Raw genomic sequence first — 15,119 nt, 5'->3', positions numbered from 1 at the left:
TTTTTTAAAAAAAAAAAAAAAAAAAAAAAAAAAAAAAGAAAGGACTCTTATCTTGATCAAATTTTCCCTTCCACATTTGTCCCCTTGACGAATCTGTTTGATCCTCGTGCAAGAGGCAGTGTGTCAGAAAGAGCATAGCAGGAATTTAGAAGTCGGAGTGATGAGCTGAAACTCCCTTTCCTCTTCACCTGTAATTACACGTGTGACGACCTCAGACAGGTTAGGTTTCCTGCTCCCCTGTCCTCACATCTGCACATGGAGCTGAAAGCGTTTCCCACGAATGAGTGTCGTGAAAACAGTCACTGTGCATGAGTGGCCCCACCACTGGCCCTTTGTGGAGTCAGGGCAGGGATGGGGAGGTCCAGGGGAGGCCCAGAGCAGGCACCTACCTTCAGAGCTCTGGTGGTCACCATGCCTGGAAGGAGAGGCTTGGAGTTTGGGCGCAGAATCCTGTAGATCTACATTGTTTTTAGGGACTCAGGCTCATATGCTACCTCACACCCCTTCTCCGGTGTCTCTGGCCCATCAGGTGACGGTACTGCCCACACCCTGCCTTGGGCATCCACACTCACCAGGACATGAACAGGAAGAACTTGGCTGGTCCAGGTGAGCTGTTGTCTGGCCCACCCTTTCATGGGTCTTAGGCAGGTTTACCCAGGCATAAACTCACTTTTTCCTGGTCTTCCAGACCTGTGGTGGGGCTCGGGATGCAACTCTGTGGGTGAGCATGAAGGTGTTTCTGCTGGAAATTGGGTTCCTTTACATTGGAAGGGTAGAGTATCTGGAAGGTTTCTTTCCCCATAGCTCACGTCGTCTGGAATGTCAGCCGGGGTAGTCACACTGCGGTTCTTGAGTGAGCTCTGGGGTCTGAGGATACAGGGTGAAGGGGTCTTTGCCCAGTAGGGTTATTACTTTATTCATATATATTTTACACATTTTTTATACAACAATATGGTGTTTTGTTCATTATTCTGTGCTAAAAGGCGCAGAAGATGCTCCCTGCCTTTCGGGAACTTATCTAGAGTTTAACAAAACACCACTCGTATACAAGGAGATAGGCTATTAAGTGACAAATTTGTGGTCTAGATGAACACCTTGGGGTTGGAGCACATTTCACACAGGAGGTGCTTGTGTTCTCCATCAGGAGAGGCACAGACAGCCTGGGCCGTTGGAGCCGTGGGCGTGAAAGCGTGCAGATGTGTGGAGTGGGAGGAACTAGCGTTTACTGAGCACCAGCTGTGTCAGGCGCTGCTCCGAGTGCTGGAGTTGGGATCCATGGAGAGCCCGGAAAAGCGGGCCTGGAGAGAGCATTGAGCGCTTGGCCAAGAACGTTGGGTCTTAATGTTTAGGATGTAGTGAGTCACTGGAAGTGACTCATCACGGGGCAGGGACACGATGAAACAGGTGTTTTGTGAAGATGGAGATGGTTGCAGGATGCGGACAGGATTGGGAAGGGAGCGGCCTGGAAGCAGTGAGATGAGTTAGCAGGTGATTCCATTATTGAGAACAGGAGAAGAAGGAAGGGGAAAGGAAGGGATGTGTTCGCTCGTTATTTAAGGTGATACAGTTATAAGATTGCACATATATGTTTGCTATGGAAAACCAGAAGGTACAGGCAAGGGCTGCCAACTGTGTGTAGCTGTTGGTACCTTTTGTCCGTGTCTGCAGGTTGCACTGTCTTCAGACTAAAGATGAGATGATACCTTCCATGATATTCTGTGCACAGCATTTACGTTGCTGTATAGTGTTTCATTGATTGGATGTACTCAGCCAATTTCTAATTGTTGGGTATGTGGCTGGTTTCCTATTCTGTATTACTGTTTCTTAAAACATTTGATTTCATATATACATCTTAACCATGTAGACAGACATTTTAAATTCCTGGGTTAATGGGTATGTTCATTTTTAAGCGTATTGATGCATAGTAAATTCTCCCTCCCTGCAACTCACCCCTAACTACCTCACATATCCCCTAAAAACAAGAAAATTCCTTTATATAATTACTCTATACTGCTCACATCCAGGAAATTTTCCAGTTATCAATTCTGTCATATGATATGACAGATTCTTCAATTGTCCCAGCACTGTTTTTTTTTGTTTTGTTTTTTTAAAATAAATTTTCTCTCCAGATGCAGGATCCATTCTAGGATCATATATTGCATCCAGATATTAGACAACGTGGATTTTTTTTAAAAGAAATCAGTGCTGTTGTGTAGGTCTCATATTCTGGACTTGTCTGGTTGTTTCCTTGTGGTGTCATTTGACTTGATTTCTCTATCCCCTGTATTTCCTGTAGAGAGGCTAGGTTTATGGCTTGATTAGATTAAGTCTGAGGGGGATGTTGCTGCCAGTAGAAATGAAGATAATAAGTTGCTTTTAGGGGGAAGATAAGGAATATAAGCTTCATAAATTAGAATTAAAATAGGACTTGATAAAAATATTGTTTAGTTATTAGTTGTTCCCAAACAGACATGCTTTTATTCATGGCATTAAAATTTCCTGGCAAGCAATCAAAACAAGCTCCCTGGGGAATTCAGACAGCTCCCAAAGTCATATGCAGTGAGAGAGGTCGACGTCTGAGGCTGCTGTGTCTGGAGGGCTCTGGTCTAGAGAGATGGATTTTGCAATTCTCTGCAAAGAGCTTAGAGGTGAAACAACTCTGAGAAAGAATTTATATCCGATACTGACTGCGAAATTTGTATCTGACACTGCGAATATATGTATAGCCACCTATATGGTCATCGCAGGAATGTCAGACATATGTGTATGTATTCATGGTGACAGTTTTTAAGATGTAGTAACAAACATCTGTTTGATTTTAAGAAGTGCTCATGGGACTTCCCTGGTGGTCCAGTGGTTAAGACTCCGTGCTTCCATTGCAGGGTGCACAGGTTCGATCCCTGGTCGGGGAACTAAGATCCTGCATGCTGCGTGGAGCAGGGGGGAAAAGAAAAGTGTTCATGATAAGCGTTAACCCATGTATTTATGAGCTAAAACATAATACATAATGATACATAGAGGAAACACAAAGCATTTCAGCCTTGAGAAATATCGGTTCAGTCGGACCAGGGTAGAGCCTGAGATTTGGAACTTCTGATTAGTTTTCAGGTGATGCTGGTCTGGGATGGAATCCCACTTAGAGAACTGCTGCTTCACCTCATGGATGAGATTAGAACTGTAGTATAATACTTAGGTGAGTGGTTTTTCAGACTTGATTTTTTAAACAGGCAAAACTTTTTTATTAAAATAAATATTTCATGGACCTCCCCATTATGCAAAATATTTAAAAAATGGTGCTGTTGGGAAGAGATTGGGAGGAAGGGCTGTAGGAAGACAAGGGCCTGTGATGCTGTCGTTGGAAACCATCCGTGTGGGTCTGAGAAAGTGCTGGGAATGAGTCGGCAGACGTAGGGCCGAGTCCCGGCTGACAGCGTTTATTAGTTGTGACTTCTTGTCAGCAACTTACACGCTCTGAGTCTCAGTTTTTTCATTTGAAAATAGGGATTATAAACCCTCCCATCACATTAGATAATGCACATGAATGCAATGCAAATATAACTGGTGGTTACTGCATTCTCGTTCTTGCCTTGGCTCCGTCCCGAGCCAGCTCTGTGATCTCTTGTACATGATTTCTGTGGAGTGGGGCCGGAATCGGGGAGCATCCATGGCTCAAGCGATCTCTAAGTTGTTCTGAAAGTGATGTCATAGGTAGAGAGGTCAAAAATGGGCTGCTTTCCCACATTACTGGGCTAATATGCGACCCTATGAGAGATTATGTGCTGGTTCTAATAAAGCAAAATGCCAGAATGTTATTTCCTTGAAGTTGGAATTCACCTTTGGTTTCAGGCTGCCTTTTTCTTTTTTGATTGACATATTAAATGAAGCCATCCACTCTTCAAGGGAGGCACCAGGTTTGTGGTTTGCTCTCTTGTGTGTTGTGGTGATGAGGTGGTGGCATGGGTGTTGGATGTGGTTTGGGGGTGGAAAAGTGGGGCCCAGCGGAGTGCACTTACCACGAGGCACTGGCTGGTATTTAATGGTGATCTGCTGTTGAACAGCAGCTATGTTTTCTGCCTTTATTGAGAAGGCAACAAAAAATCTGTGTAATGTTACTGCGGCAAAATTGAAAATGGGTCCTGTGGTTTGAATTTATACATTATAGGCATTTTTGAAGTGGAAATGATTAAAGTAGCTAAGGTCAAAATCACACGTGTAGTCGACCCTCCGTATCCGTTATATGTGGGTCCTGCATGTCAGATTCAATCTTATCTACAGATTTCAAGTGAAAATAGTTTTTAAAATTCCAGAAAGTTCCTAAAGCAAAACTTGAATTTACCACTTGCACGGGCAGCTATTTACATAGCACTTACACTGTATTCAGTATTATAAACCATCTAGAGACGATGTAAAGTAGACGGGGGATGTGGTAGGTTATATGCAAATACTACACCATTTTGTACAAGGGACTTGAGCGCCTGTGGATTTTGGTGCCCTGGAACCAACCCCCCTACAGATCCTGCGGGAGGACTCTACCACGTCTGTCTTGAAATACCAATGATTCATTTAAAAAAAAAAAAAAAAAAAGAACTTTGGAACATATTTTAAATGTCTTGTTTTTGGTTTAAGTAGATTGGAGAGATACTTAACCAAGAGTATCTAGCATGAGGCATCAATCCACTTGATTGTGTGCTCTTCTAGTGACTTGAACGAGGAAGTGCTTTCTGCCAATAAGTGTGATGTCATTACCAATGACTTCATTTGTCCCGAGACACAGTTATCCTCGGCTCATGGGATGGACGGTTGCTAACCTTGAAGCCGTGTGCCACGCACATTATTTTAAGGTATTTTTCAAACGGTTTCTCGTCTTTTTGCTTCTGAACATTATAGATGTGCAGAGTGAGATGGTTCTACCAGGATTCTCATGAAAAAGAGCAGTACCTCCTACAGATGTTGCCGTTCCCAACTCTTGTACCGGATCCTTTCCATATTCTCCCCCATTTCTTTGTGAGTGCTTATGTCGGTTCTTCTTTTTTTTTGCAGGGCTGGGGGTTGGGGGGTCATCTGTCTTTTGACTCAGTGTGGAAGATTTAACCCTGTTTCACTGCCCCAGGCGTGCTTTGCCTCTCTCTCTCTCTCTCTCATACACACACACACACACACACACACACACACACACACACTTTTTAGACCTCTTTCCCCCCAAAGTAGTTATAATTTTGATTAAATACTTGATGCTCACACTATTTTCCGTATTAAAAACTTCTCATAGCTGAACCATGTATGAAAGATACCTTGATTACTCTTTCTTTCCTTCACAAGTTTTGTGTTTTCTCTGAAATGAACAGCGTTTTTTTTTTTTTCCATTTTGTTGGTCTTCTATGAATTTGCAGCTAATTCCATCCCAGCTCTGCCAGCTGTTAAGTAGCATCTGGGTGTGTTTAGGTGCGTCGGGTCCTTTCCCGGCCTAGTCTTGGGGATGGCTCCTGGCTGGACTGCCCCCTGACAGTTCTCTCCTGTGTCTGCCCCCTGCTTCACATGCCATGGCTTCCTCACTCACGGTTATGTCCTGGGTTTTGTTGGTGCGCATCCTCTAGTGTTCACTTGAGAAAGGTACAGAGAGGGTAACTTTTTAGAGACACTGCATTTCTAAAAATGTCCTTTTCTACCTTCACTCACACTTTTCTGGTAGTTGTTGGCTGAAGTCTAGAATTCTATGTTGTAGAACGTTTCTCTTAGGAATTCTGAAGTCAGTATTCTATTATCATCTAGATTTTGGTGTTGCTCTTGAAAAGGTCCAACCCATTCTGATTTCTGATTCTTTTTCCCTTTGTTGTGGTGACTTGTATTTTACTTTTTGGAAGTTCCTTCCTTCCTTCCCCTCTCCCTCCCTCCTTCCCACCCTCCCTCTTCTGGCATCTGATTCTGCTAAAACCTCACCACAAACCTTTCCCAAATCTTTTCAGTGAACGTAATCTTTTCCTCTTCTGAACTCACAAAGCATTTTTATGTTTAGTTTTCTTATGACTCATGGTCTGCTCTTTTTAACTCTTTGTTTTATCTGATAAATTTAAATTTCTCACAGTAGGTAATGATTGTCAGTGCTTCACACATAGTAAATACTCAGTCCTTTTGGATCAACGTGAAGTTTCTAGTCTTAACGTTCACAAGTATATTTTCTCATTTGAAGATATGACAGGATATAGACCATTGCTGTATGCCATGGTTAATGCAAGAGTAGGGTACTGTTTCTATTTGTAGATGCTTTTCTTGAAACTTGCATGGGCATAAAATATGCAGTGCTTGTGTGTTACCCAGGTCATCACTAGCAAAAGCTCAGTATCTTGTTGTACAGTGTGACAGTGCTCTTTATGGAGTGTGAGAGATTTCTTGAAATTTGGATAGGAGTCAGTCTTTCATTAGGACTTTTCCTGCCCTGTATTCTCTTCCTGTGTCCTGGGATAGGGTGGATATCAGCATTCTTTGCAACTTGCATCTTATCATATCTCTGTGCTTTCATTCTAGCTGGTCATAGAAATGTTCCCTCCATCTTTTTTCCCAGTCATCTTGGGGGAGAAGCAGTGATTCTGTGTGTGGTTTTGCCTCCCAGTTTCTTCTCTGGGCTTGGATCCATCCTGGGGAGCCTTGTCTGGAGGGGACATTTGCTTCTTGGTAGCCCTCTCTCCAGCCACTTGTTGGACGAACCTTGTCTCTCGTTTCTTGCTCATGTGTGATGGATTTTTGTTCATCATACTGTAAACTTATTATTAGTGTTTAAATATTTGGTTATTTTATATGTACATACCATAAGTGAAACTTTAAAAAAAAAAATCGAGTGTTGTGTCATGTTTGTCTTTTAACCCAATGACAGGTCTACAGATTGTAGAATTAATGTTTTTGGTATATTTAAAAGTGGCTTATCACAGCTTTCTGTTCAGGTACATTTCTAAGTTTCTACAGCCAGGACAGCAATGATTTCTGTTATTATTTCAAACTTAGTGTAGACTGACACAAAGTGGAATCAATGAATATGGTCTAAATTTTTTAGAAGTTTTCCCTCACAGGTACTTTGACTGTTCCTTGAAAACACAGCGAGTGCTCTGGGTATCGAGAGAGAATCGTGTGCATGAAGGCTGTCAGTTAAAATCTCCTGAGAGACTACTCTTCCAGAGTTGTATTTCTCAGTGGCAAAAAGCCTCCTTCCTGGTTTTCACACTCTTGCGGGAGGAGGTCATTTTCACGTGCGCCGCTCAGATCTGAGTTTTTAGTGTGCTGTGCTCTCTTGAGATGATGACTGATGATTCCCTCTTGGTGCCTTCTCTCCAAATGGTCGTTTCCATTCAGCACATGGTATGGAGTGACATTTAATAAGCACCAGCCTGATGAATGCCTTGATATGGTATTGTCAGGGCTACTTGGCATAGCTGACTGTTGAATTAGGACCTCTCTGGAGGCAGAAGTCAACAACTGAATCTCAGAATTAGACAAGCCTTGATCAGATCGTTGAAGGATGATGAGCCAGGTTTGCAGAGTGTTTCAAGGAGGAGGGAGTGACCAGCGGCATCGTATTCTGCTGATAGACCAAGGAAGATGGGTCTGGAGAACTCCTTTAGCAACATGGAGGCTGTCGGTGACCTTGACGGACAGTTTTGGAACCATGGTGGGGAGGAAGCCTGATTGGAACAGGGTCATGGGAGAAGAATCTGAGACGACAGATCTTTAAAAAGTTTTGCTGTCAAGAGGGTCGAGGTGTGGTAGCTCGAGGGCAAAGTATGGTCAACAGAAGATTTTGTACTATTATTTTAGCATTTGGAAAAGTACAGTATTAACAGCTTTTAAAGGCTCAAAGTTGACATCTGAGTACTATTTTCCGTACTGTTATGGCTTTTAAAAAATTTTATTGAAGTATAGTTGTGTTGTGTTAATTTTTGCTGTACAGCAAAGTGATTCAGTTATACACACACACACACACACATACACACATATATACATTCTTTTTAAAAAAATATTCTTTTCCATTACGGTTTATCATAGGATATTGAATACGGTTCCCTGTGCTGTACAGTTGGACCTTGTTGCTTATCCATCCTCTGTGTATTAGTTTGCATCATACCATTATGGTTTTTAGATACATTAACAGGCTGGAGATAGAGCTCTAACCTTCCTTGGGGTGTTCCGGTCAGGAGAAGCTCTTGGAGAAGGGGATGGCTGAGGAGTCTTGATGGATGGGAATGGTCAGCCTGGGGGGTAAGGTGGGTCCCTAGGCACTGGGCATGGGAGGAGGGGTGCAGTTATACAGGGCACAGTGCGGGCTGTGAGAGGGGAAGTGGTGGGAGAGAGGCTGGACTGTAGCAGGTTTTCAAGTACCAATTTAAGAGGTTGGGAAATCTTTAGGAGGGAATTTATTTCAAAAGAGTAGCTCCAAGTGTTAGAGAAAGGCAGTAGGTTGTGATCTCATGTGGAAAGAGTGCGGAGGATTAAGAGGCTTTCAGAATGTGTTTTATAAGCTGCGTTTTCGAGGTCAGCCTGCTTCTGTGTGCACAAAGTTGTTTTAGAAGTGAAAGCTGATATTTAGGTTGATTAGGTCATCCTGCAGCTTGCTTGGGGGAATCGGAGGGCAGGATGGATCAGTGGTAAGTGGCTGGGGGTGATGACTTTCTCTTTATGCGCCCCCAGGTTATTCATTTTCCCCCATTTCTCTTGGAGAGTTAATACCATTTGGTAAAGAAGAGTAGGAGTAGAGTTTGCTTCAGGACTTTGTTCTTCAGCAGCTCAGCAATTCCAGAGATGACAAATTCTGGAGCCTGGTTGGGCTCACAGCAGCAGGTTTCTTAAGAACTCTCTGGATGACATTGTAACCAGGGAATTACGCAGAGTAAGGACCAGTGAGTGAAGGGGATGCCAAGGGTGTGTGTGTGTGTGTGTGTGTGGTGCGTGTGGTGTGTGTGTGGTGTGTGATGTGTGTGTGTGGTGTGTGTGTGGTGTGGTGTGCATGTGTGCGTGTGGTGTGTGTGTGTTTTCTACAAGCTTACTCTCCGTGCTCTGGATGAACAGTTGATTTCAGCACTGAATCTATTAAAGAAATCTAGACATAAGGGTACAGAGGAACTCTGGGTAATTGGCATAGTAGTTATTATGATAATGTTTAATAACTTTGAGAATTAGGGTCTGGACTGCCTTCTGTGCTGGTTAGAAATGACAGGGATTGATAATTCTGCATTTTTTATGTGTTCCATTTTTTGTGATTCTTAGTCATGGCTCTCTTAAAGATGCCCTTGGAGGGCTTCAAGGGTATGGATTGCCTGACCCCACCCCTGGAAGGTCAGAGTCAGTAGATCTGAGTAGGGTCCAGAATCTGTACTTTAACTCTCATTAATCTTGTGCCTCCTCCATCCCAGACTTTCCTTTAAGAAAAAACTGTACCAAACATCACTGGTTAGGCTGGGAAAATGGAGTGTTACCTTGAATTGAACTTTTTATTAGTGATTCTGTGCTGTGGATGATTTAGTAGCTAACGGCAAAAGGTATAGTTTAGTATATTTTCATTTAAGCACACAAGAGAATGATTATAGAAATTTAAGAACAACTATGTTCTCTCTTCACATAACTTTAGAGCTTGATTTTATGTTACATTGTGTGTATATGTATGTGTGTGTATATATGTGTGTGCACATGCATGAACGTGCACACACACACACACCCCAGGTAGAAGTGTGTAACACTTAAAATGAAGCCTTTTTTCTTCCTTTTTTCTTCCTTCTCCCCAAGTCCCACCCCCAGGGATAAACATTGCAAATTTTGGTGTGCATCTTTGGAGACATTGCTGTATGCACACATACAAGTATATGTAACTTTGTCTTTACAGAAATAGACTCAAGCACACATGCTGTTCTGAGCTTGCTTTGTTCACTTGTGGTCTTAACATTCTTCTGTGTCAGTGTATTTTGACCTGTTTGTAGGGGTTACTTTGAGCCACTGAGGCAGGCAACCTCCTTTTCTTCAGATAAGCTGTGACATGAGCTTTTCAGACGCACAGTATACGTTGCTTGCTTATTAGAATATCTCAGTAGATTGGATTGGGAGGATTAATAAGTATTTCATATCGGACCATGGGAAACCCAGCATACTTCAGAGGAATTAATATTTCGTGTGCAGTGAGTTTTGCTCCTTTCTGCAGTTCCTGTTACAGTAGTGTGTTGGCGTCTGAGCCAAAGGGACGTGCATGCAGGAGTGACTCCATCATAAAAAAAAAGAAAATTGACTCAACCAAAGATAGGCAGCCACTTGAATTTTCAGTCAGTTGGGATATTCTTGATGACGTCGATTCCTTTTCATGGCAGGAGGTTATCCCCTTGTAAATTGTTGTGTTCCCTTTTGGTGATGCTAACTTTCTCTCTATTCTTTCATACAGGATCCAAACTACTGGATACAAGTGCATCGACTGGAACATGGAGATGGAGGAATTCTCGATCTCGATGACATCCTCTGTGATGTGGCGGATGATAAAGACAGAGTGAGTTTAAGTCAGGAAAGCGGCTCTGAGTGCATTCTGTGAAGGTGGGGGAGGGCATGGGTGGGAGGAACACTTTCCTTCCTGTTTCAGACACATGTATTTTAAAGGACATTTGGGCCACTCATACTGGTATGTTTGTTTTATAATAAGTATCATGAATCTTCCCAGGGTATAATGATTTTCTTGATATCTGGGACATAATACTAGGTTTTGAACTTTTAAAATTTCAGCGTTTTAAATGGAAATATCTTTAAGAGGTTTCCATGCCATCCCCCCCTTATTTTAACCAAATGTAACATCTTTCCCGACAACTCAGGCCCGTCATTATGCTCACTGTTTCCATGTGCGACATACAAGGTCTCTGTTCTGATCCCAGTGGCGGCCCATCCCAGCAGCTGGCGTGGCCCGGCTGCATCCCAGCATCCTCCCGGTGGGCTTGGCTTTCAGGAAGCCGCCCTTTCCTCCGTGGCTTCTCTTCGAGTGCTGTCACACTGCAACAGCATCTTCACTGTTGGCTGTGATGGAGGCATCACTGGCCTGTATCCACCCTCCTATCTGTCCTCCTTGAGGGAACGAGGCAGAGGAGTGACTCAGAACGTGTTAGGAATCTGTGGCAGGATGTTGGGCTCTGGCACAGGAGTCAGCAGATTCTTGATTGCTAGAATCCAACTTGAGCAGGCTGTGGCCACACCCCCTCGTATCTGACCTGCTGTGGGATGCCCGGAGGGCTGGCGGCCACATCCTTACCTGTTCGTCGCGGCCTGTGATAGCTCAGGGTGGGCTGCACAGCGAGGTGACTGCAGGGGTCGAGGAAGGTAAATCGCCCAGTGCCCACTCCTCTTCCTCCCGGGAGCTCTCCAACCGCTGGCCCCTTGCCTTGGGAGCTGTGGGCTGGGCTAGTGTGGCTGCTGTGCTTATTCATGCCTGCGTTCCTGACAGCGTAGTGCCTGGCTCAGAACCGGCCGATGTCTTACGTGTTTTCTCGAAATCTTAAGGAAAATGAAAAATTCCAGGGTACCAGGTATTGTGTAACGTCACGGATGTTTGATTCACTAGCCCCTGCTGTAGTGGGGTTTGTTCCCTGCAGCTACCATGGGCTGGGAGCATGTGGTGTCAAAAATGCAGAACTTTCCTGCCTGTCTGTGATTTGCTGCTGTTTCTCCTGGGGTCAGTTCTCCTTGTCAGGCTCTTCTGTGAGCCAGGAATAGGGTGGCTCTCAAATCCTTTTCCTGCAATCCACGTGAAGAGCATCCTCTAGAGACTTAAATTATAGTCATCTTATTGTGCAGCTCAGCTCCAGGGCTTAAACTACAGAAATTTATGAAGAATTTAAACAGGTTGCCCTTTCCCAGCCATAATGCTGGAAAGAGATGAGCTAATGTGTTGTATTGATCTTTTAATATTTTCTCTTCTCCCTTCCTCTTCCTTTTCTTTTTTTGGTTGTTTTTCTTCTATAAAATAATACAGCTTCTTACGAGGAAAAAGAAACATACAAAGAAGGAAATAGTCACCCGTGAACCCCTTGCTGCTTAAAGCTCATTACTGCCGTTACTTGAGTGGGCTTTGCATCCTGACGCTTTTTTCCTTCAGAGACAGACACACACTTTTTTCCTCTAAAATAAAAAGGATTGAGTAGTAGCCTGCTTTTTTGGAGTTGATTATAAATACATTTCCACATCCATTAACCATAGCTATGCCGACATAGCTGCACAGTATTTTCTTTTAGGGATTTATGTGCTCTTTCATTCATCCTGTTTTGGACTCTTGGATTTCTGTGGAGGAAGCTGAGTGGTCCTGGGTGTGTCTTTTGCACCCAGCAGCAGTGGTGAGCATTCCTGTTTCTCAACCTTTTTCCTTCCTTCCTTCCTTCCTTCCTAGTTGATTTACAGTGTATGTTAGACTCAGGTGTACAGCAAAGTGATTCAGTTATATACATATATTCTTTTTCAGATTCTTTTCCATTACAGGTTATTACAAGATAATGAAACCTGTTTCCTTTCTGATTGAACACAAATGTGGTTTTCCCCCAGATGGTGTATCCTATTTTATTCTTCAGCCCACATGGTATAGCTCTGGGCAGGTTCATGGAGCACAAGTAACACTACTCCCTGCACCCCCATCAGTGTTCGCACTCCAAACACAGTTCACATTTTGCGTATGTAGGGTATTGAGATGTAGATGTTCAGCCATAGGATTTTAAAAAGAGCTTTAAAACCATATTGGGACTTATTTTATGGCCTTTTTGTTGGGCATTTCATGTGTACTTGAAAATAACGTGGACTCTGCAGCTGTTGGATCTATAAAGATCAACCAGGTTAAGGGGTTTGATGTTCTTGTTTAAATTTGGGGGCAGTTTGTTACTCAGCAACCGAAAATAATACACTCTTCTTTCAGCACAACCATTAGATTGCACATAAAAACCAACGATAAAGGAAACTGTGTAATGTAAAACAGCTGCATATTGAAATCATAGGGTAAACAAACTATGTTTTAGATTTTATATTCTTATGTGAATTTGATGATAAATCTACATTTTCTGGAATCTTTTATTATATATCCTATGTAGGTTAAAAAAATCTTTTAACCTGAGAAAAAGGTTTTAAATATTAGTAAGTGAAATAAGTTTTCAGACAATTTTACGTCATGTAGATTAAATTCAGTTTCCAAATAGAAAAACGGTAGAGAGTACAAGGTACTGCTGACTAAAATAGTTTTTAAATCATTGTTTTATTTGTTCAGAAATATTTAAATATGTGTATGTGTATAATTAATTTAAATTTTTGAAGGAGCATCTTAAAGGACCCATGTTAAGTTATAACTGTGAAAATATAATTAATCCAGAATCCCAGCACCCAAATTCACCGGTGTTGTTGGATGCATTATTCAAAGTGAGGGATTGTGTGTAGTGAGTTGTATGGCTCTTTTCCATGGTTCTGCAACTTGATCCTGATTTAATCACCCTGGAGTGTTTTCAACTTTTCTTGGCAGTTTCTCTAGCTAAGGATCTTGACACCTATTTTGCTTTTAGGTTAGAAAAACATTCTTCTAAACAATAAAATTCCTCTTTAAAAACATGTCCTGTTTTAGGACACTCCTGGGCACCTGAATTTTATTCCCCACCCCACCCCAGGGTGCTATTTCTGCTCACAAACTGTGAAAACAAGGCTTCAGTGGCCCTGCCTTCCTGTCAGTCTCTGTAATGGGGAAAACTCTCTCAGAGATACAGATTTTGTACCTGGTCACTGAATTTGTAAAATTATGAAAAACGTTTTCTAATACAGGGAAATGAGGATTAAGAGGCAGTAATTCAAATGATCACGGAAGAAAATTGAAGTATCTATTTAGCTGTAGTTTTGCTCATTATCCTTTAGTTATTAGAGTTCAACGCACAGCACTGAGGAATTTTTCATTTAGTGCCTATACGATTCCAATTCTAGGGTTTACCCAAATGTATTCAAAATGGTGTTATTGTGGGTCGTCTTGTGTTCTTGGAGTAGGTTTGATTTTTCTGAGACGTGGAATATCCTAGGTCTCCTTTGGGCATGAAGACGTGCCCTGTTTGTTCGTCCCTTCTGGACATTGCTGCTTCCAGGCAGGGTTGTCATGCTGCTCTGTTTACTCTTAGGATCTGATTCTCAGTCTTCTCATTGACATTCCGCCAAATTGTGAAAAGCTGAAGTGGATTTCACGCCATCCCCAGCACCGTTTACAACAGCCGTAATGCGAGCCTTCCTGAGTGCTGTGCTGCGTTCTGTCTGAATTTCTTCCTGGTTTGCTCTTCATTATTTATAATTTACTACCAGTGAGCCTCTCTCAGTTCTCTGTCCCGCCGTCATTCCCTCTGTGAACTACAGTAAACTTAGTACATAGACGACAGAGTAAAAATCCTGGGCATTCGCTCACTTCTCCCTCCAGTCTGACACCTCCCACTGACCTTGGGTGGAAACAGGTTTCAGGGGGAAGTGACCAGCACTTAGAGTCGGCGGGGGTGGGGGGGGGGGGGGAAGGGTGCCTTTGGCAGGGGGAGGATCAGCAAGAAGAGTGTCTTTTTCTCACTCACACCATTGTCTTCTCTTTTATGTCTTTGGTGCTGAAGGTGATTTAAGATGTGGCATCAAGCATTTCCTCTGTCACACTGGGATGCCATTATGTTTTGACCTAGAATGATGTCATGTGTGTTCTGTTTTGGGGATGACCTTGGGAAATAATCTTCCAGTATCGGTGTCTTGCTTTTTGTACGAAGGGTTGGATGGGATAGCAATGTAAATTCTTTGAAGAGTTTGTGTGTTTAGAGTGGGGTCCAGGCACCGTGAAGGGTTGTTATAGAGAGACTGTTGATTGCTGCTTGTTGGAAAGGAGCCAGGATTCTCTGGGGGACAGTCTGGCCAGTGTTTTCAAGTAGAAGAATGTGGAGAAAAAGAAACTTTTAAAATGTATTAGGATTGTGGGCAAGCAGCAATTTCTACATGTCGTGAAAGCTAGCACAGAGGCATTTATGGAATAGACAAATGAAAGCTGCAACGTTGAATCAAAGCTGAGTGCCCCTCCCCCTGCTGGATAAAGGTTAGGTAGAGAATTTTTTCAAACCAGGGTGCCCGAATAATAATAA

General features: G+C 42.8%; 1 protein-coding gene across 12 annotated transcripts in view; it reads left to right on the top strand.

Annotated features, from left to right (window-relative positions):
- PARD3 (par-3 family cell polarity regulator) overlaps nt 1-15,119 on the top strand; it is a 652,430-nt gene that overhangs the window by 102,074 nt on the left and 535,237 nt on the right. For all 12 annotated transcript variants that reach the window (XM_007471333.1, XM_007471331.1, XM_007471329.1 and 9 more), the window contains exon 2: nt 10,409-10,510. In XM_007471333.1, the coding sequence (XP_007471395.1) occupies nt 10,409-10,510 (102 nt within the window). The remainder of the gene's footprint in view (nt 1-10,408; nt 10,511-15,119) is intronic.

The sequence above is a fragment of the Lipotes vexillifer genome, unplaced genomic scaffold (genome assembly GCF_000442215.2).
Source record: "Lipotes vexillifer unplaced genomic scaffold, Lipotes_vexillifer_v1.1 scaffold1049, whole genome shotgun sequence".
Classification (NCBI taxonomy): domain Eukaryota; kingdom Metazoa; phylum Chordata; class Mammalia; order Artiodactyla; family Lipotidae; genus Lipotes; species Lipotes vexillifer.
This window is presented reverse-complemented; position numbering and strand designations above follow the sequence as displayed.